Raw genomic sequence first — 24760 nt, 5'->3', positions numbered from 1 at the left:
TTATGCAAAATATATTATAGGATTGGAAAAAAAAGAAAAGCTGTTTATTGGAGTGCCGTGGTTAAACCAGACATGCCAGAGAAGATGAGAATCATCATTATGATGGTGGTAATGGCGCTGTGATAAGCATAAGCTGCCTTAATTGTCTATGGTTAAAACACTTCTTCAGAAAAGGTACACTTTTCTTTTCTGAATCTACTTATTTTTAAGGCACAAAAGAGTTTTGGTCAAACAATTACAGCATATTGAGCATAATACGATAATGATTTAAATTTTTCTTATCACAGCTCTGGATACACGAGCTTATCCTATAGAAATGATCGATTAACTTATGTATTCAATACAATTGCATATTTTGTGTTTGTCTGTTCATTGTCATTGAAAAAAAAATTCAATATGATTTTTTTGACAATCAATTTCTGTTCTCTGTTGAATATGTTATGATATTGATCATGTTGCCTCGAAAAAGCAACTAGGGAACCACGCAGTGGTACTGGCGACCTTTCGATTGGCATACTATTAAGTCTATTATGTTTATTACCCGCACCTACAACATGGATACCATTAACAAAAATGGATTTGGATAAAATCAAACCAAATTCCCACCAAATTTGTTTTAATTATATTACTTAAATGAGTATATTAGCCAGAATGAATGAGATCAACAAACGGAGGCCATCTGGGACAAGGAGTTTGACGAAGCCTGGTTTCAAACGATCTTTTCCAGAGGCACCGACTCATGCCAAGAAGAAAGTTGGTGGATATCTGATCGGTGATACGGTTGGAGAAGGCTCGTTTGCTAAAGTTCGTAGTGCTACGCATATATTGACGCAGGAACGGGTAAGATGACCTTACTATCATTAATATTTGAAATGTTATATTTATTGCCTTAATAAAGTTAGGGCCTACTATAATTGGCAGGTCCCTGCTATATACTATAAGCATGCATGAGAATATTTGATTTCCCGATTGTATATCGTACATCGTATAATTATGATTCTGAAATGTTGGAGAGACTGAGCTTCATCAGGATGTGCTAAGATCTGTTACATGTATAGGCACTAGGCCTATTGCAGTTTAGATAACATCTACATTTTATGTGATATTGTTACGCAAGAGTTCTTTGAGTCTTTCATTCCTGATTTTACTCCCGATTACAGAAAAATACTGTACTAATGGGGAATAAAAAATATCTGGATTTGCTAAATAGAGCATTATACTTGCTTCGATGCATAGTGCACTCATGCTTCTTTAGTTGAACCTAACAGGGAAGAAAGTTCAATTTAATATTTGCCAAAAGGGCCAAAACATGCATGCGTGCTCTAGAAAAGGTTGAACACAAGACGACATGCAAGATGCTCTCAATTTAAAGGTGCTGAGTTCGAATCTGCTGCATGTAAAATTCTCATTTTAAAGGGACACTACCAGGTACAGGGGTGGAATTTCAAAATTGCTCAAATCTTGTTGATAAGAGCTAGGGGTGTGAAACAGTCCAACTTTCGATCCCAGATTAACTTTCTCATAAACTAATGTAATGCACAAGAAGCGAAAATATGCCATTTTGAAGCTAAACTGGTCAAATTTGACGGGTTAAATCGGAACAAATATTTTAAGTATTATGTTCAAATATGAAGTCGCTTAGTTTGATCAAAAACACTCGTATTTTGGTCGATCCTTCGTGTAATTATTTCGTGTAAGCTAATCCTACCCCTAACCCTAAGCCTAATCCTAACCCTATAACCCTAATCCTGACCCTAAACTAACCATAACCCCCGGGGGCACTTCAATTTGAAATGGATATAGGTGTAGGGCTGGCGCTTTCGCACTAAGGGGCATTCGGTGAGAGCAACATGTAAAAATATGGGGTCATTGGGTGAGAGCATGATTTTTGGCATTCGGTGAGAGCAAAATGTAAAAATATGGGGTCATTGGTGAGAACATGACCTTTTTTTTAAATGGAATCTTTGGGTGAGAACCAAAACAGCGCCACAAAAACCTCGAAAATTGAATTTCTAGTTCTAAATGGCTTCAAATTTCTTTATTTTTTCAAAATAAGTAACAAAATCAGTGATAAATGAAAGTTGCTGTTCAAATTGAACTTGTAAGGGTCTTTGGGTGACAGATCAAATGGAAAAATAGGGGTCTTCGGGTGACAGAGCGCGGAGCGAGCATGTGTTCGTAAAAAAATATGGGGTCTTTGGGTGACAGCGATGCTGAAAAAGGGGGTCTTAACAGCCCTACATACGCGTCACCTCCAAAGTTGGAGTGCCCCCCCGGGCCATAACCTTAACCCTAATTTTGTGTAAAATTACATGAAATTGTGCGTAACAACGGGAGGTGATTAATTGGACCATCCCCCATTCAACATGTTCAATATCATAGCTTTGAATAATGGGTATTTCCCGCCGTCCCCTTGATTTACCCATATGGAATTCATTTAGAAAACACATTAAGAAAACGCAATTATAGACTTCTTTAGTCAAAATATGTCTTTTTGTGTTTTTTCCAATCAGGTTGCAATCAAAATCATCGACAAGAAACTGATAGCAAAGCGTGATTATGTGCGTCGTAATTTACGTCGTGAGGCCGCCATGCTGCAAAAACTCAGGCATCCATACATATCTCAACTATATGAAGGTATTATTATAACTTATTGTAACTGTTTATTATGTTGTTGTTTGTTTGGATTTTTGTTTTGGGGGAATCGAAGTCTTGTAATTGGCAAAACATCTTTTGAATTTCTAAAATCACCTTCAGACATTATACACTATTAAACTGTCATGTCATTTTGTTGAAGGAAACACACCATCTTTAGTAGCAAAGTTGGTTCAGAGGTTAAAAATCAAAATATACACCATCTTTAGTAGACTTTAGTGGCATGCAAAGTTGGTATTTTCAAAATAATAATGAAAAAAAACCAGATCATCTTTAGCAGCAATGTTGGTATTTTCAGAGGTAACAAAATCATAACTTAAAATGCTTTAAGTTATTCAATGTTGATCTTTAACTACTGTAACTGCAGACGGTTTTCAAAGTTAACTAGAGCGGTTCTCGGCTTTCGCGGTTCTCGGCATTCGCGGTTCTTGGTAGTGTGGGTTGGTCCGTATGTGACGTTTCTGTTCAGAACCTTGTGTGACCCTTCCCCCCCCCAGAAAAAAATCATCCGCCACCACTGGTTATAACAAGGGCCTTGTAAATGCAACTGGTGAGACAGAGCCTCGAATGACGTTTGTGTTTTCAGTCTGATTTCAGTTCCCTAACAGGTACAAAGTTTACGCATTATCATAAGGCCTACCAAGTATTGTATGTCCTATAATCTCTTATGTATGACATGGATCTTTACCATGATTGTGCAAGCCAAAAAAATATCATTTCAATACCCCAAACATGCGTTAAAAAAAGACCATGTTTTACACATGCAACCTGAAGTTTAGACATATAATTTAATTTTCCCTAAACCCTCACGCACGGGAAAAATCATGCCGCCACCATTGGTTATGACAAGGGCCTTTTAGGGTGCACACCAGTAAATAACCCCACTGACTTTCTGTACAGACAGGGGCCGGGAAAACAACTCAGTTCTTCAAAACTTCCCTTTCTGCAAGCAGAAGGTCAGATGACGACATCCATTGTAAAAATTAATATATGGATTTCAGGTTTTTTTCCAGAAATATTGTAAAAAGTTCAACCTATAACCCATACAGCTAACGCCACCTCACAAACAGCTTGGTGTTTCTGAAATGTAACACATTTTGAAAAAAAAAAAAAAAAGTCGGATCCTGCTAAATTTACACAGACAATCTAATTTACAGGCCTAAATGATGATTAAATATGAATCAGGGCCTAATAGTTGTCTTTTAAGCCTTTTCTAATGTATTACATTAAGTCATATTGCACATTTCCTCGTTTCAAATACTGTTTTTTTCCCTTCCAGGGTGTAGCTAGACTTCTCCGTACTCCACTTGCCAATTGTGCTTCTGGCTATTGCATTTAAGCATTTCTTCCCTGATTTAAGCTTAAAACTCTGATTATTATTTGTGCACAATTGATAGATTTTCACATCTAATCTTTTCAGTCACCGTACACCCTCTGTTTGTTAGCTTCCCAAGTGGACTACTGACTTTGGATTGCGGATAACTTTTTAACACGGGATTTCTGGCCTAACTAAAATTGGTCATGATGTAATGCATCTTTAAATGAATCTGGCTTGTGATTGGTCCCCCAGATATCGTTATTGATTGAACAAATTCATCAGGATCGGTAGAGTAAACTAGTAAACCAGAGTTCGTAGTATCTGATCCAAGAAAATGCACTTACTGTGTACGTTTCAACAACCACTGTTGTCTTTGTCAACACTTGATGAGGAGTGACTGCAATCTACTGACAACCAACGCTAGAGGGATATGTAAAATCAGGCGGTTTTTGGCGATTTTAGCCATTAAGCCCCCACCGCATAAATCTGAAAGCCCCTCTGAGCCCCCCTCCTGGAGACGCTATTGCAAAATCAATGGAGAAACTATACTACCTTGTTTCTTAATAAAATGTAACGGGTACATCAGGCAACTATGAGAGCCAAAAAGGCCTCAAATTGAGCAAAGAAAGACATTAATTTTCACGTGCATTTCAACCAAGACGCTTCATTAGCGGTGTTCGCCCTTAATGTCATATTATCATGACCGTTTTATTTTGTTTTATGTTAAGGGCTGGGGTATGAACGTTTGGACAGTATTTATTGTGGGACATTAGAGCACATCAGACATATCGAATTGCATTCTGAATACTAAGAATGTCCTGATATCAAATAATTTTGATTTTTTGAAATTCGCAATGTAATACACATTTTATGACAAATCATTAAAAATTGATATTTTTGATATATAACAGTCCTCGAAGTAAATTTTATAAATTTAATGATACATTCTTTAAGTATATGTAGCTGGGAGGAAAGGCCGACGATCAATTGAAAATTTTGACCTTTCGTATTGAAGATATGGATTCCCCCAAAAATAGGTCTTTTTGGGAAATAAAATCCATATCTTCAATATGAAAGGTCAAAATTTTCAATTGATCGTCGGCTTTTCCTCCCAGCTACATACACTTTAAGAATATGTCATTAGATTTATAAAATTTACTTCGAGGACTGTTATATATCAAAATTTGAAAAAATATCAAATTTTAATAATTTGTCATAAAATTTGCATTATATCGTGAATTTCAAAAAATGAAAATTATTTGATATGAGAAAGACATTCTTCGTATTCAGAATGCAATTCGATATGTCTGATGTGCTCTCATTTCCCACAAAAATACTGTCGAAACGCTCAAAACGCTCATTCCAGATCCCTTAAGTATATGTCATATTACATGTTTCACATTTGTACGATTTTAAATAATTCTTTATCATGTTTATAGGACATGCTCTGTTATATTTTTATATCCTCTTTTCATTCTTGAAAAGATAGATCATGCTTTTATTTCACCCATTGGGTATTTCTTTATTAATTTGTGTTTATAATATGGCGATTTCAAGTGGGATAATAACTCCTGGATGACGTAAGCATAATGTTGATAGATTTAAATATCATTATAAATAGGCACTTAATAATAATGATATTGAAATAAATTGATAAATAGATAAATTAATAGATAAATAAATAAAAGATATATAAGCCTAGATAAATAATAAATAAATGATAAACTAGGAGTAAATTGCAAACATTAAATATCTTAGAGCAAATGAGCATTTAATAAGTTTTTGCGACAAATATTTTGCCCCTTCTTGTACGTTTTATCATTATTTTATCTTTTACTAATTTTTTTGGGACATGCTCGCTTATTTATTTTTTATGTGTTCCTCTTATCATTTGTGAAGTATTTCTTTATTTTTGTTTTAGTACAAGTGATCACTGAGTATGTTTAACTGTGGAAATATCGGTAGATAAGATGTTTTTTATTTCACCCTTGAGTATTATTTATAAATGTATCAACATACATTTCACATGTCATGATTTTTCATTGTTTTATTTTAAAGCAATTCTTTATTGGGGTGCATGCTCTCATATATTAGGTGTTTTTTTTCATGTTCCTCTTGTCATTCTTGATAGATGGCTGTTTATTTATGTCGCGTGTTAAGTATTTTTTTAAATTTTTGGTCGAAGTGTATAATTATCATCACATGCTGTACGCTGTTTATTTATTTCGCCCTCATTTTCTTTACTTTTGTTTTTAGATCTTTAGTTCTTTATTTTTGTTTCTGTGAATATCATCCGAAAAGTAGGCCTTCTGCACATTATGATTTTTCCTTGCTTTATTTAACTCTTTACTGGGGTGCATGCTCTCTGCTGGTTTTTTTTCATGTTCCTCTTATCATTATTGACAAGATAGCACCTGCTGTACGCTGTTTATTTATTTCGCCCTAAATTATTTCTTTACTTTTGTTACTTTTACTTTATATCATGATATCACACGCTATGTTTTATACCAACCGCATTGTCTGGTTAAAGACAGTTCTTGTTTTAAATCCTGAATACAATGTCAACATTCAGTTCGTTCACCTCACAATGCGGTGCGATGTTATATAACTGTATATATTGCAGGGTTGCCAAACCCGCGATGTAATAGGCCTAGGTCAATAGGATGAGTTTTGAAGATTTTCCTCGCGACAATTTCCTGTCCTATAGACACCAATTGATGGTTAAGAAAAATATTGCATGACTTCTCAACATTGGCTTACGCGACTTCTGGTAGTTTTTTATCTCATAGAAACCAACGGTTGATAAAAAAAATATTGGGCGACTTTTCAATGATTTGACCCGCGGTTTGCCCTCATTTGTTTGGCAACCGTGGTCTGTGTTAAGTGAATATATTTCGGTAAGAAAATAATTATCATAGACCATGTAGACAGAACGGACAATAGTCATAGGCGCTCTCCTCCATTTTGAGAAATATACTTTTACACACACACTACATTTATAATTAAAATGATCAGCCTTAAAGTTTTACCTTTTAGTGGGTTAAGCCAAACCTAAGTGGATGAAATATAAATCAACACTTCTGGCACTGATTGGTTTCCGTAGTTGTTATATGGAATACGAGCTGTCTGTAGCTACAAAATTGTCTGCAAATTGGCTTTTGCCGGGCCTCTCTTTTTCGGCGTTTTTCTCATTAAATTAGGGTCCCGTTCAAATAAAAAATAAACTGGTGTCTAGATGTAATCACAGTTAACACACCAGGAAAATTATAGAATATACAACAACCTAGTTACACCTGTAGACTGCGAACAAACATGCACCTGGCCAGACCTGGCCGTAAAACAAAGTGTTCTCCCTACGGATACCCTTAAGGGTCACACAAAAAGTTATCAAAATTAATGTTTATTAAGTCAAACCCTTTAACACTCTTGCTTCTATTTCTCCTAATTAGTCATGGAAACCAGCAACAATTACTACCTCGTTTTGGAGTTCGCTGATGGAGGGGAATTCATGAAGTATCTATGTGAAAAACGTAGACTGAGTGAGAGGGAATGTCGTAAATATATCAGGCAACTGGTGTCTGCAGTAGATCATATGCATCGGGTTGATATCATTCATAGGTAAGGACCCCCCCCAATACACACACACCCCATCTGACAAGCTACCACACTGATGTTATGCACAATAATGCATACTATTTGCTAGCACCTATAGCAACACAAATACTGACAGAATACATAGCATGTAATATTAATTATAATATGGTTACTAAAACTTTCCATGCTCCGGATTTTCTAGCAAATTGATATAAAGAGTAGGCCCTGCGGTACTATAGCCACCACTGAAATAATACTTAATTAAGACCCACGGCAACGCCCGCAACTGACTTAGGCCTATACACTTGACACTAAGGTAGACTTTCCATGCCCTGGATTTCCTTGCAAAATGCTTCATGTAAATTTAGATAGAGTGCACAATTCTATTTACGCATAAAACATTCCGAATATAATTTGTATTACAAATATCCATGCGGCTTCATGTAGATTTTCCGTGTGCCGGATTTCATTGCAAAAAGTTTGTTTGTTTGTTTGTTTATTTCTTCTTTATACTGGGTCCATATTCAGGGGAAAATTATGCATATTACAGTTAAGTATTCCCCTGTTCTTCCATATGGCCCAGTATATGCATATTACAGTTAAATGTTATTGGAGTATTAATTATTGTTTAACAAATATGTAATAGGCCTACTATTGGACCCACCCCACCCCACCCCACAAACCATATACCGCATCCAAACATAACCACCATATGAACCCCATACATAATGATGTTCACACGTGTAAACCAAAATAATTTTATAAAATTGCATGTAGAATCTGTCTCAAATCATTCAACTTGTAAGAGTATAAAAGATTTCTTTTAACTGGATTTAATAATGCAATTATACCAACATGAATTATATCTTATGAAGATACCCATCTACTCAACTATACTAAATTAAAATAGATAATCAATTAATTTATGCACAAATAGAAAGCTGTTGAAATAATCGGCACTGAATTCGAAAAATAGTACTGTAGTCAATTTGAATGTACGTTTTATGTTATTTATTTATACAGGGATATCAAGGTAGAGAATTTTCTTCTTGATGAGGACATGAATTTGAAAGTTATCGGTAAGTTGAAACGAATGAAAACAACTCTCCCTTGAAAATATTAATGGCAAACTGAGACTGCGAGCGTATAAAGAAATTGTTTTCAGATACTTAAAAAGGCATTTCGTGATCCACATCATCACCACCACACCCCCATTTGTCTCCAAAAAAAGCTGAGATTTGTATACCACTGGAAACCTCTGGCTACATCATGTTTATGTACAAAAAATTCTTGCAGATAAATTCGTTTTTCAAATATATCGTGGAATTTGAATTAAGTTCTGGTACACCAGAACGAAATTACAACACATTGTCCATGGAGCAGCGTAATGCACATAATCATACATAACTTGTAAACGCAAAATCGAAATCAACTGAAATTTGTGGGAATAAGCTTTTTTCGTGAACACCTACAGAAAAATGTCATAAAAAGAGGATGCTAGGATCACAAAATACTTGGAGTTATAGGAAACTTTTATGTAAAATTGACATAAATATCATGCGTGGTAGGGACTACTGATGGATTCAACTATCTTATATCATGTACACCATTTAAATTCTTACAGACTTTGGATTGAGCAATATACTAGGCCCAGATGGTCTTCTAAGCACACAATGTGGGTCTCCCGCCTATGCTGCACCAGAAATATTCTGCAACTCAAGTTATGGACCAGCGGTAGATGTATGGAGCATGTAAGTAGGCATAATATCTAAAAGATGTTAGACGGTACCTCATTTCAAGAGCAAAAGTCAAATAAACAAGTTGAGCGAGTTTGAGAGCTATATCTATAGCAACTGTGAAGGGGGGTAGTCCGGAGATAGAAGAGCTGAAAAGAACAACCACACACACCGTCCGCGGAACACTAGAACAACATGAAACAACAACGACAACAATGCAAATAGACACACAACAAGATTCTGAACAACAAACCGCAACGACTAGGCCTACAAACCGTTCGTCAGGGAAGTGGTTACATAACTCCCTGGTAACTGCATTGGTAATTTTTGGAATGCCATAGACTTTGTCAGGGATATAAAGGGATAGGCATCGTAGCTATTACGTAACACACCGAATGATGTAGTTTAACTCTAGACAATAGGCGCCATATTGCAGGAGGGTTAGAGTTCATAGAGGAAACGTTAAAGGTTAGTAGATTAGGTCACCCAGGCACATCACTAATGTGTTTCACGAGTTGTAATACCGACAGGTAAAAACATTGATTTTGTAAAATTCTCCCGATTTTTTTTTTTTTTTAAATAAGGTTAGTACTTCAAACCATTCTTTGATGAATCTATGCAATATGACGGTAATTTTTGAAACATCTAAGAATCAATCTTAAACATCTTCATGATATTCATTTTTTGCGCATGGTCAAAGCATGCTCTTGCGCTATCCACAGACTATCCGGTGGAAACTTCAAAGCAACGATCATGCGTTAATATTTACAAAATGGCGAATGATGTAGTTTAACTCGAACAATAGCGTGACCGGCGTGACGTAGTTTTTGGCATTGTTCCTATATGCACTTTCACCCTCCTGACTTTGTGTTGCGATCATTTCGATCGTGGTGCAGAATTCAAAAGCGTGACCCAGTTGACATGGTGATAATCGGATTACACGTAACACTTCGCTGGCGAATATTACTGTTTTGTCTAAGAAATGATTCATTGCAGTAGCGTAGCCAGGATTTTGGTGTATAGAGAGTTCCCGTGTTTTCAAGCGGAACGGACTACAATAGTGTTTATAACGTGATTCGCACCGCCGTATTCCTCATTCCTTTGATTTGGTCAATGACCCTATTGGTGCTACATTCTACAAAATAACATTTGCTAATTATTGCGCGAGTGTTGGTATTCTGAAAATTGTAAACGGAGTTTAGGTTTCCCTCCAAGATGGCGGGTAACCCAAAACACGGGAACTCTCTATTGGGGCAAAGCCAAATTTTCTTTCCCATTTGTTAATTTTTGTCCCATATTTAGTAATATTAAGGCACTTACTCTTTGCCGTCCCTATTTTATCCCTGAAAATCTGCCCTTCCCCTTGCTACGCCCCTGATTCTTTGTTCCATGGACTAGAATGATGATATCAATGTGTTCTTTTGTTTCAGTGGTGTAAATATGTATGCAATGCTGACAGGTGAGCTGCCGTTTGTCGTTGATCCTCCTAATAACATGACCAAACTACACGCCCGAATCTTGCAAGGATGCAACATTCCCGTACATCTCACCAAAGGTAAATAATAATTTAGTCCTATAAATGTACTTCGTATATAGGCATTAGTGTATAATGTACATTTTGAAATTACTTGGTACTCTATAGGTCGGTAAACAGGAGTAAGATTTAATCTTTCCTATAGAGAAGTCCTTTTCAAAGGGCTGAGCTTTCGGAACTCTATAGCAAGTGCCATCCATCTTCAAAGCAAAGAAATGTTATTGCTCTGACGATGGCACTCGCTAGAGTTACGATGGCACTCGCTAGAGTTCCGAAAGCTCAGCTCTTTGAAAAGGACTTCTCTGGGAAAGATTTTAATCTTACTCATAATGTACATTTTTAAACAAGTATTGAATTTTGTACATCCATAAATTTTCCAATGACTTAATTAATATCCCCATCTTTGATCCGACTCGACCCGGCTTTCAAATCCAAAGACTGGACTGGACTTGATACTCGAGACTCGACAGCTCATTGACACCACTCGACTCGACTGGAGATTCGAGACTTCAGTGACTCGACTCGGCTCAACTCACGACTTCACACAAAACTGATCATTCCATTTTAAATCGTCACATCGTTTCAATGTTTCACACGAATTTTATTTGAAATCTCTTGATCGTTTTTTCCAGATTGTCAAGATTTACTCGGTAAACTCATGACGATCGGTGAGAGAGAACGAATTACAATCCACGGAATCATGAAACATCCATGGATCAACCGCGGCTATTCCCATCACCTGAAACCTTCCACCAATACAGGGAAATTACAGGACACCATCAACGTTGACGAACACATTCTGTCTTCAATGAAAGATTGCGGGTACAATGAAGACGATGTAAAAGAGACTGTTCTTGCCAATAAACCATTATCCGAGAATGCGTCGTATTATCTGATGATAAAAAGACTCAACAAAGGTTGGGGCTATCCCGAAGGTCGTGCTCCAGCCCCTTCCTACACCGAATCCACATTTGAGCATTCTCCTCGACCACATTCTCCTGCAGAATCTCTGTCTCCATCAATGTCTCCAGTTGCGAAGGTCGTGAGGCCACTTAGTGGAAAGACGAGACCGCAACACACCAACGGTAACATACAAGTATCTGAGGTGAATCGCAGAAATGAACAAGCGAGGCGACTTAAGAGTCCTATTGTAGGAGAAGATTATGGCGAATGCAATATTGTACCTTCTAGATTATTAGCCACGATCAACATCGTGAGATCACCTTCTAAAGAGTCCATATTTGAAGATATGAAAAGAACGCTTGAAAGGAGCATGACGAATTTAGATATCAACAACAATAGGATTTCTGATGATGACAGCATCTATCAAGATGCTGATGACGCCACTACGGTGCAGCTGAACACACCCGAACCACTTAGAGATTTGGAGAGTAGATTGTCGACTCATTCGCACCACAAGAAAGTAGCCTCAATTGTGTGTGATAAGAACGGCAGGACGGGAACTCTTTCATCTGCCTACCTTCAAGGCAAACCTGTTACCGAAAAGCAAGATATGAAAGATACTGATGTTGACAATAGAAGTACCTCAAAAAGAACTAGACTGTTCCATAAAAGGTCAGACAAAGAACGAAGGCACAGTAACCATGGTAACAAATCTGGTGGTTGCATTGTTATAGTTAACGGCAGGTTAACTGACACTGGGGAAAGTGACTCAAAACCGAGGACGATATCTAGGGCAGAGGGTGCTAGGTCGATCTCAAGAGCCGATGTTCCTGATAGAGTTGGAAGTGCTCTGAAGACCGGACAACAGAAAAGACCATTGCCGCTAAGAAATACGCCAAGATCTGAGATGCAGAGACCACATACAGAAGGGAGTGTGGACATAGGAAGAAGTGGCGACTTGTCCATGGATTTTGACAAGTCACCTTTTGCTGGTCGAGGTAAGCTCGAAAAGGTTATACATAATTATAGTATTTATTGTCCCTCGTCGACGACCCGGTTCGACGACTCAATAATCCGGGGAAATGGTTTTGAAGGAAATGTACAAAAAGAAATGATAAAGAATGTAAAGGGGTGTTAATGAAAGTGATGTTAATGAAAACATTGCGCTTTAACGAGAATGGTACAAAAAAGATCGGGGAACGGGAAAAGAAAGGGGAGATACATAAGAAGGCACACCTTATATACCGTAAACGTTCGCCTAATGGTGGTATGGAGTTCATGGAAATGAGAGAGCGCCATCCCTGTAAAAGCCGACAATTATCACTGATCATTAAGGGTACGTGTAGTTAAAGGATGAAACCTATCGACACATACAATTATGAGCAAGATCGAACAAACTTGTTCATGATAATGCGGTAATCATTCACCTGATACGTTGTGGCCCAGTGAGCAGAGCATTAGACTATAGTGCGAGGATAAAGAGAACTTGTGGAGAAGATTGATGGTTCGAATCACAGATTATGATGTCTGTCAATGTTTTTTTTCTGATTTGAGGAAATTTTATTCTCTATTTTCTTGATTTTATCTTTAACATTGTTTATATAATTTTATTATTTTATCTTGTATGTGTCTTTTTTCGTTTCATTGTAGAGTAACTCAGTCCATTCAATCAAATGTTGTAATGAACCTATTTGATTGTATAGGCATTTGTTATGTGTGTGACACGAACTGTCGCGTGCGCCAAGTCTTTCAATTCGCGCCAGTGTCCTTGCCTATGCATCAGTGGTCATAAGAGGTATATCATTTTATTCGAAAGGGGGGGTCCCAAATATACGGGGGTCATAAAGTCTTGGAAAGAATAATAACAGGGGGTCATAAAATGTTTTATGACCAAAATGTAGGGAGTCACACGATGACCACAGAAAGTGTGTTATTTTATTCAAAAAGACTGATTTCAATACAATTTAGGGGTTTGGGATCATAAAATTTTTGTTGCCGAAATAAGGGGTGCGCAAGTTTATTGACGCAGACTTTTTGTAAATTTGGGACCCCCCTTCCTCTGCCCCAATAATCCCTAGCTATATTTGTTTGAAACTGTTCCACGGAGGATGTATCATAATAGGCTCAGTCTTCAAATGATATAAATAAAATTTGAATGAGTGAACGAACAAAATCATACAACGACCAACTGAATAGAGGCTGTGCATATGAGGTATCATCCCGTAAATCTAGTGGCGGACTACTCAAATGCATTCAATAAAAGCATAATTGCATCTACCGCGACAGTTCGTCTCACACACATAACAAAATGCACTACGATCAAATAGGTTGATGACAATATTTGATTGAATGGACTGCACTGCGCCATGATTACGGGGAAGAAACCGGTTCAATTCTTTTGTTTGGAGCCAATCGATAAACACAAGGCCTCTATAGCTATCAATCATTGAATACTGGCTAGGATTCCACAACACAATGAGAACATGTTATAAGGCGCTTTGGAAGGCACACAATACCCCCAATGGCTTTCCATATTATGTGCACTCAACAACTATTCAGTATCGAAGCCCGGTATCGAAGTTACGTAATGTTACTATGTCAACGGGATCACGCGCTTAAGTAATGAACCACGATCGAAACAATCAGTACACAAAAAAGGCATATCAAAATAGCGTGATCGTAATGAACGCCATATAAACAGTGCTTGGTTCCGATACCATCGCGGAGTTACGTATAACTACTTCGTGGTCTGATAGTTATATGATCAATGGTCTGATCTTCTTGGGTTCGATCCTTTTAAGAAAAGAAAAAATAGCTGATCATTTATAATGCATAAATGAATAAAGTAGTTACACAATTTGAAACATTCCCTCATTTCAAATATATAGTTTTGGTTTCTCTATTGTTCAGAAACCAAAAATCAAGGGATTAAAATGTGGAGATGAACTGGTATGCAATCATAACACTATTGTGGTGGGAGGACACAAGAGGGTATATATAATCAAAAGTATAATGGCCTATAACCATACGTATATAATAGCCTATTGTGCTAACATTTTCATTATCGATATCTATCAACGCGGGCGTACTTTTGCCGTAGGTGGCACACTTCCATGACACCATAAAATTACACCCGAGTTCCGAGATTCGTTTGATAAGTTATGCATAGACATCGTTGAGACATAAAGTATGGATATATACGAGACCTAGGCCTACATGTAGAAACCATGGGCATATATTGAGGGGTGGGGGGGGTTTTGTTTATTTGTCTGAAATATAAACGATGCATGATGATGTAGATGATTTGATTATGAATTAGATTATTCCCCGGAAAGCACAACCCATACCTCTTACCTATGTTCCCTCCGCCACCTATATATAACCTCCTCCCTCCCCCTCCCCACACTCGATATCGACTCTTCCCTATTATTCCACTCCACTCTTGAGCCCCCTCTCTCCCTCCTTCCCTTCCCACTTCCAATGCTCTCTCCCCTCTGTTTCTCTTTCTCCCTTACCCTTACCCCCCCCCCTCTCCCCACCTCCCACACACACACACACACACCCTCTTTCCCTGGCGATCTCTTCTATCTCTATCTCTCTATTCTCCAATAAATAAATTGAATAAAAGTTAGTTTAAACCAGCTTTCTATGATATTGATCTTCCGTCATGCGACATGCACATAAATAGAGTTGTGCATAATAGTGTTTATATCAATGAAGTCATAATCTGTCAAGTGGCTATTGTAATGTCTGTGGAAATATTTCGATGGTCTATATATTTTCACAGTGAAATCAACTTAGGCTAATTCGTAGTCTCAAGTCAATGCTTTCAAACTAAATCAATGCTTTCAAATGTAGACTGCTTTGTTCGACTTCTCTGCTCGTGAATATTGCACTGCGAAATTTAAACATTTCTTTTGTATAGTTAGAGTAGGTAACTTCAAATCAAATAATTTTACGATCCACACCACTTATAAGAAACTGAAACCAAAACCGAAACTGACTGACACAACTGTTCGGATTTAAACAAAAGGTAGAAACAATGAGTTCGATATCTTATGATTCAAGTGGTTAGGCAGGACAATAGGAAACCACGTGACCAAAACCAAAACCAAAACTAAAACTATATATTTGAAATGAGGCATTGAGGCCGTTCTATTTTTCAAAGGTCATTTAACTGTTAAATGTAGTGGAATATATCACGCATTGATAGGTAGCAGGTGGAGCAAATTTTGTCAGCGGTTTTTGTTGCCGTTTGTTCGCAGTGCCTATTTATCTAAAAAATAAGAAAATTAAAATTAAATTAAAAAAATTCACAATATTCTTTCGTAAAATGGGGACAAAATCCAAAAACATTTCTTGACCCTTCTTCACATAAAAGTGGGGCAGAAATCAAGATTCGAACAAGTACCATTCACCATTCAAGGCGCACCCTCTACCGACTGAGCTAACGGGTCAGACAATAGAAGGGTGTAATTTTGAACTGAAGAATATTACAAAAATATGAAGAAATTACAATGTTATAAAAAGATTTACCAAAATGAGCTAGGTATAACGTATGAATCGATTTACAAATTAAGTCCAATGACACTTTGAGAAAGAATACCTGAAGAAACCCCAAAACATTTGCTGCTCTAGCAACTAACCTAGTGACCTAAAGTATTGGGTCATGTCACGATATTTTTTATGAGGCATTATGTCCAGGTTGCTCAATTTAACATACACGTATCCTTAATGCTGTTAAGATTTTACAAGGATGGCGCTCTCACATTTCTAAGAATCCAAAAGCGCCATTAGGCGAACGTTTACGGTATTATCCGTTGCTCTACAATCTATTTTTGTTGTCGCTTTGAGAACTTTGAGTTTTAATAATGATAAGTTTTAACGGTGAAAAATAATGACGATATATCTTTTGCAGACAAAACATGATGCACTTTGATGCGGTATGGTCAGATGGTAGGCCTATATTACCGCATATCCAACATGTCTATTACAACAGCTAGATTAAGGGTGATATTCCGTGGTACATTATTGAGATAGCGATTTTTGCGATCGTGACTTCTCTCTAGTCCGAAGGGTCGCTAGTCCGAAAGTTCTCTAGTCCGAATATTCTCTAGTCCTAACGGTTAGGGTTAGGGCTTATGGTTATGATTAGGGTTAGGGTTAGGGTTAGATTTAGGGTTTAGGGTTAGGGTTAGGGTTAATGTTTAGGGTTAGGGTTAGCGAGTCTTATTCTATATTCGGACTAGAGAACCCGATATTCGGACTAGCGAACCTTTTTCAGAATTCGGACTAGCGAATGGTAAGTTACGTGTTTGGACTAGCGAACATTTGGACTAAGGAGTCTTCGGACCAGAGAACCTTCGGACTATAGAGAGTTGTCACCTTTTGCGATTTCGTTAGTATAGGAGACTGAAATAACTAAATAGATAATAATAGTCTTACATAGTTTTGGTTCTCTGTAATACTTATTTGCAGGTTTTCCACAACATAAATTAGGTCTCTACTACTCAACATCAGGACGGCATACCAGGTCCGTAACTTACGCAACGTCGCCACTCAAAACGTCACCGTCGGCCCCCGGGCGTCCCAATAACGGACGTCCCAGACACGCCGGACAACGTCACCAACGGTCTTTCACGGCACCAAACCCAGTTAGATATTATAATGGTACGTTACCAACACCAAAACGACATCTGGCAACGGCACCTAGCAGTGGAAACTATGGCAACATCAGATCGACCAATCAAAAGCCTTTTACAAAGGGAGGTTTACCAAGTATTTTTATAAGTTCTTTTAAAAACATGTAATTTAATAAGAAAATATGTTTGAAATGACTTTTAGGGTTCAACAAGAACTTTCCCGTTGACAATCGTGGCCTCTCGAAATGTGTTAAAGAGGAAGCCCCGCCAGAGCAGTTCTTCTGGGGTGAACTAAACCTGCCTGGTTTTCAAATTAATCAGTGACAAGGTTATCTCTGAATTTGACAGGTGCTAATTGATGCAATCACATTAAAACATCAATTAGCACCTGTCAAATTCAGAGAAAACAGTGTCACTGATTAATTTGATAAACAGGCAGGTTTGGTTCACCCCAGAAGAACTGCTCTGGCGGGGCTTCATTTTTAATCTATTTAACAATCTGATCTCAGGGTACTATGATAATAAAAATAAATAATATGTATCGTCCCCTCCCTCACCGGGTTTCATATATTTTTCTTATTTGCTCCCTTATTTTCTCTCTAAAATTGTTGTGATGAAAAGACTAGCCTAATACATAGCCTATAGTAAGAAACGACAAAAACATAATTGGAACTTTCTCGAAAACTTGTGTTTGCTTCGCTGGAAACATGCACGGACCGGGAATCAAACCGGACCTCCCGAGTGGTACTGTGGCAGGCGAGAATTCTACCACGGAACCATCCGTGCTTCCTGATGTACGAATGCAAAATATTGTTCATCGATCAAGCCTCTTGTGAGAGAGAGAGCGGGGGGATTTAAGATATATGAGAATTTAATTGAGAACTTAAATTGACTTACATGCTTGGAGAGAGATGAAGAGAAAAATTAACAGTATTTTAAGAGAGAGATGGAGGAGAGAGAGAGAGAGAGAGAGAGAGACAGGGGAATTAAGAGAGGAAGGGGAGAGAGGGGAAAAGGAAAAAGGCGAGTGAGAGTGAGAAATTAACAGTATTTTAAGAGAGAGAGGGAGGGGAGAGAAGTTAAGAGAGGAAGGGGAGAGAGAGGGGAAAGGAAGAAGGCGAGTGAGAGGGAAGTGCATTTAACAGGCAAGATATAAATAGAATGGAGATCATTTATATGATTGAAGAAAGATCATGAAGAGAAAATGGTTATTGAAGAGAGAGTGGAACAAGCTAGAGAGGGAGCAGTGAGCAGTGGTGACTGAGATACAGAGAAAAAATAGGACATAGAATTATTTTTATAAGCTTTTATAGGCCTACGTTATAATACGTGTATAGGCTTTAGCTTCGTAATGTATATAGCATTAGAGATAAAAACAAACAAAACAACAGTATAGCAAAAACGCCAATATATTATTATTGAATTAAAATAAAAGGAAGCGGCTTAATTGCTACTTTACATACCCAGCTAGCTGAAGATGTTCATGTCTTATTTAATTTAATGTGTCAATAATTCAGTATAAATTTTTAATCAACTTAGATAAAGGGTATTGTTTTTCAACAATAAACAGTTATTATAGTGATTATCGATTGAAAAACTTAGTTTCCAATTATGCCAAATGCTAAGTATTGATTTATAGATAAACTTGATCTATAAACAAGGTTTCTTGCCCGATAAACGTTTATCTGTTGCATATACTGATGCGAGTTCCAACGGAATACGGTATTCCGTTCTTGAGATATTTCAATTTTAATATTCACCATGTAAATCAATACAGGCGCTAAATAGACACAGGGTACCAGAAATTATTACGGCATGTCTTGCGACGTTTTCTTTGATATAAAGATAGCAAAACCAGTATGAGAAACAAATTAATCATGAACTGACTTTTTCCCAGTCTGAATATTATAAGTAAAAGTTGTGTTTGACGGTATTTTGTTATTTCAATCAAAACATTCATGCTTATGAAACGTGTTTTGCAATGTTTCCCCCGTTATAATGAATCCATGCGCACTTTGCTATCTACCGAAGATAACTTAGATTTCATGTATTTTGTTATTTTTATCTCATGAACGAAACAGATTGATGTTTTTACAATTGTGATAGTGGTGCTATCTTTTCAAGATCAAATTACAATTACTAAGTGTTGCGACATTTTCTTTTGGTAGGCCTATAATTATGCTGAATCCACATATTTTTCCTATCTACTGAAGATAACTCAAATTAAAAGCATGTTGCCATTTTGTCTCAACGAGATAGCTTATTATTTTAGAACCGTGTTAGTGGTGCTGTGTATCTACTGAAAACAAAGAAATAATATGGCGGTCAAAAATAAACATTTTAAAAGCAAGCAGTAAATAAAAGTGTTTAAAGCAAGTGTTCACTGCTTGAAATTTTATTTGGATCTTCCGTAGATATATATAGCATCAGCAGGCCTCATTTGATTCTAAAATATCAATCTATCTCGTCCAGGAGACAAAAATGTCAACATAGGCCGGCATTTTATTTCAGTTTTATTCAGTAGATTGAAAAAGAAAACCGCAGGAATTTAAAATTAAACCAAAACAAAATGTCGCAATACATTAAACATTAATTTGATTCTCAGTAGATTAGCACCGGTAGGCCTAATTCGATTCGAAGATATCACTCTATCTCGCTCAAGAGACAAAAGTATCAACATAGGCCTGCATTTATTTCAGCTATATCCAGAAGATTGAAAAAGAATACCACAGGAATTTAAAATTAAAAATTAAACAAAAACAAAATGTCGCAACACTTGAAATTTTAATTTGATCTTCAGAAGATAGCACACCAGTAACATGATTTGATAAAATATCGCTTTAACTCGTTTCAGCAGACAAAAACGACAACCAACGGGCATTTAAATTTGAGCTATTTGCGGTTGATAGCAAAACCATACGAATTCAGCAAACACAAAATGACATCAACCAGATAGAGAAATGTAAAGGCTTTATTTCAAAGTTTGTTCCAGCATCATACGGTATTCCGTTCTTGAGATATTTCAATTTTAATATGTACCATGTAAATCAATGCAGGAGCTTTATAGACACCGGTACCAGAATCGAGCAAATTACGGCATGTCTCGACACATTTTCTGTTAATGGTATAAAGTTATGGTAAGTTCGTGTTTTTTACTAGCTACTGAAGATAGCTTAAATTAAATCGATGATGTAATTTTGGTCTCCAGTAGTGCTATCTACTGAAGATCGAATTAAAATATCGATGCAGTTAGGTCTGCAAAATGGTGTGACATTATTTTTGAAACAGAGTACGTGAACGTCATAACCGCAACGGATGCGAGCATAACGCGTGCAGCATCAATTAGCGCGTTGTTTTTACGCAATCACGTGCGATATTCGAACTAACATCTTCAGTAAGCTGAATTTATACTCAATCGCTTTTGCAGAAAAGCGATTTTCACGCATGCTCAATGTTTACTTACATTTCCAGAGCGTCATGCCGATCAATCGATTCAAATCGCGGAGGCAAAAACGACGTCGCTTTTGCAAGTTGAAGAAATCTCAACTTCCCAGCGATATCGCTTGACACGTGAATGCGTCAACCAATCATATACAACCAACTGGATCTATTATTTTGCTAATTAATTTACCTTTCTCGATTTTTAACTTTTAATGATGAATTTATTCAAAGCAATAATTATTGACAGCAACTGATGTTTTAAAAATGTATTTTGTGGCATTTAGAATATTTCAATTGTCGTCTGCAATCGCTATCGCCGTGATAAGCATAAATGCAAAAGCGACGGGCGATGCATCGCAAAATTCGGCGATTGCAAATCGCTTTTTCAAAAGCGATTAATCGCATCGCTCGGCGATCGAGTATAAATTCAGCTGTACATAGCAAACCACGGGTGAATAATACGTGCGTTGCGTGAGTTAGGGATTCAATCATGTTTCACCGTTGTTCATCACCGAGACGCGCCGGACGCGAGTTGTTAAACGGTGATGAACAACGGTGAAACATGATTGAATCCCTTTCAACAACGAAAAGAAGCTAAAGATCGTATAATTCACGATTATTTCACGAGGAAATGTCAGTTAATCATTGTCACTAAGCCTTACAAAAACTTCGATGATTTCTCTCTTAATATCATCAATAAAACTACAGAATAAAACGGCATAATTTAGCCGCTATCTGAAAATACTGAATTCAACTTGTAAGCTTGCATACGCACAAAGGTTCCAAGCATGACGAATTTTACGCGCTCTCGCGTAACGCGTAGTCTCGCTCGCGTTCGCGTATACGCTACAGTAAAAGTGTGGATTCATCACGGATTAACAACGGTTGGCTCCTGTACAAAGGTATATAGGAGGAGTTGTTGAAAAACAAGTTAATACTGAAAAGCTTTTGTTCACAAACGGACTTTTTCCCAGTCAGAATATTATTAATTAAAAGTGTGTTAGACAGTATTTTGTTTATTTCAATCAAAGCATATCTGCTCATGAAACGTGTTTTGCAATGAGTTTCCCCGTTATATAATGAATCCATGCGCACTTTGCTATCTACCGAAGATAACTTAGATTTCATGTATTTTGTTATTTTTATCTCATGAACGAAACAGATTGATGTTTTTAGAATTGTGATAGTGGTGCTATCTTTTCAAGATCAAATTACAATTACTAAGTGTTGCGACATTTTCTTTTGGTAGTATAATTATGCTGAATCCACATATTTTTCCTATCTACTGAAGATAACTCAAATTAAAAGCATGTTGCCATTTTGTCTCAACGAGATAGCTTATTATTTTAGAACCGTGTTGGTGGTACTGTGTATCTACTGAAAACAAAGAAATAATATGGCGGTCAAAAATAAACATTTTAAAAGCAAGCAGTAAATAAAAGTGTTTAAAGCAAGTCTTCACCGCTTGAAATTTTATTTGGATCTTCAGTAGATATATATAGCACCAGCAGGCCTCATTCGATTCTAAAATATCAATCTATCTCGTTCAGGAGACAAAATTGTCAACATAGGCCGGCTTTTTTTTCAGTTTTATTCAGTAGATTGAAAAAGAAAACCACAGGAATTTAAAATTAAACCAAAACAAAATGTCGCAATACATGAAACATTAATTTGATTCTCAGTAGATATAGCACCGGTAGGCCTAATTCGATTCGAAGATATATCACTCTATCTCGCTCAGGAGACAAAAATGTTAACATAGGCCTGCATTTATTTCAGTATATCCAGTAGATTGAAAAAGAATACCACAGGAATTTAAAATTAAAGAAAAACAAAATGTGGCAACACTTGAAATTTTAATTTGATCTTCAGAAGATAGCACACCAGTAACATGATTTGATAAAATATCGCTTTAACTAGTTTCCGCAGACAAAAACGACAACCAACGGGCATTTAAATTTGAGCTATTTGCGGTTGATAGCAAAACCATACGAATTCAGCAAACACAAAATGACATCAACCAGATAGAGAAATGTAAAGGCTTTATTTCAAAGTTTGTTCCAGCATCATACGGTATTCCGTTCTTGAGATATTTCAATTTAATATGTACCATGTAAATCAATGCAGGAGCTTTATAGACACCGGTACCAGAATCGATCAAATTACGGCATGTCTCGACACATTTTCTGTTAATGGTATAAAGTTATGGTAAGTTCGTGTTTTTTACTAGCTACTGAAGATAGCTTAAATTAAATCGATGATGTAATTTCTGCAAAATGGTGTGACATTATTTTTGAAACAGAGTACGTGAACGTCATAACCGCAACGGATGCGCGCATAACGCGTGCAGCATCAATTAGCGCGTTGTTTTTAGGCAATCACGCGCGATATTCGAACTAACATCTTCAGTACATAGCAAAACCACGGGTGAATATTAAATACGTGCGTTGCGTTAGAAACAAGTTAATACTGAAAAGCTTTTGTTCACAAACGGACTTTTTCCCAGTCAGAATATTATTAATTAAAAGTGTGTTAGACAGTATTTTGTTTATTTCAATCAAAGCATATCTGCTCATGAAACGTGTTTTGCAATGAGTTTCCCCCGTTATAATGAATCCATGCGCATTTTGCTATCTACCGAAGATAACTTAGATTTCATGTATTTTGTTATTTTTATCTCATGGACGAAACAGATTGATGTTTTTAGAATTGTGATAGTGGTGCTATCTTTTCAAGATCAAATTACAATTTCTAAATGTTGCGAAATTTTATTTTGGTAGGCCTATAATTATGCTGAATCGACATATTTTTCCTATCTACTGAAGATAACTCAAATTAAAAGCATGTTGCCATTTTGTCTCAACGAGATAGCTTATTATTTTAGAACCGTGTTAGTGGTGCTGTGTATCTACTGAAAACAAAGCAATAATATGGCGGTCAAAAATAAACATTTTAAAAGCAAGCAGTAAATAAAAGTGTTTAAAGCAAGTGTTCACTGCTTGAAATTTTATTTGGATCTTCCGTAGATATATATAGCACCAGCAGGCCTCATTTGATTCTAAAATATCAATCTATCTCGTTCAGGAGACAAAAATGTCAACATAGGCCGGCATTTTATTTCAGTTTTATTCAGTAGATTGAAAAAGAAAACCGCAGGAATTTAAAATTAAACCAAAACAAAATGTCGCAATACATTAAACATTAATTTGATTCTCAGTAGATATAGCACCGGTAGGCCTAATTCGATTCGAAGATATCACTCTATCTCGCTCAAGAGACAAAAGTATCAACATAGGCCTGCATTTATTTCAGCTATATCCAGTAGATTGAAAAATAAAAACCAAAGGAATTTAAAATTAAGGAAAAACAAAATGTCGCAACACTTGAAATTTTAATTTGATCTTCAGAAGATAGCATACCAGTAACATGATTTGATAAAATATCGCTTTAACTCGTTTCAGCAGACAAAAACGACAACCAACGGGCATTTAAATTTGAGCTATTTGCGGTTGATAGCAAAACCACACGAATTCAGCAAACACAAAATGACATCAACCAGATAGAGAAATGTAAAGGCTTTATTTCAAAGTTTGTTCCAGCATCATACGGTATTCCGTTCTTGAGATATTTCAATTTTAATATTTACCATGTAAATCAATGCAGGAGCTTTATAGACACCGGTACCAGAATCGAGCAAATTACGGCATGTCTCGACACATTTTCTGTTAATGGTATAAAGTTATGGTAAGTTCGTGTTTTTACTAGCTACTGAAGATAGCTTAAATTAAATCGATGATGTAATTTTGGTCTCCAGTAGTGCTATCTACTGAAGATCGAGTTAAAATATCCATGCAGTTAGGTCTGCAAAATGGTGTGACATTATTTTTGAAACAAAGTACGTGAACGTCATAACCGCAACGGATGCGCGCATAACGCG

The 24760-nt window shown here is 36.7% G+C and overlaps 1 protein-coding gene across 1 annotated transcript; it reads left to right on the top strand.

Moving 5' to 3' along the window:
* The first annotated feature begins 501 nt into the window (after positions 1–501).
* Positions 502–18329, top strand: LOC140156885 (uncharacterized). The gene is made up of 8 exons (XM_072179903.1): positions 502–840; positions 2514–2637; positions 7423–7591; positions 8591–8646; positions 9192–9318; positions 10734–10858; positions 11470–12738; positions 17219–18329. The coding sequence occupies exons 1-8, from the start codon at positions 634–636 to the stop codon at positions 17548–17550; spliced, it is 2409 nt and encodes an 802-aa protein (XP_072036004.1). The 5' UTR covers positions 502–633; the 3' UTR covers positions 17551–18329.
* Positions 18330–24760: the final 6431 nt, after the last annotated feature.

Source organism: Amphiura filiformis, chromosome 7 (assembly GCF_039555335.1).
Source record: "Amphiura filiformis chromosome 7, Afil_fr2py, whole genome shotgun sequence".
NCBI lineage: Eukaryota > Metazoa > Echinodermata > Ophiuroidea > Amphilepidida > Amphiuridae > Amphiura > Amphiura filiformis.
This window is presented reverse-complemented; position numbering and strand designations above follow the sequence as displayed.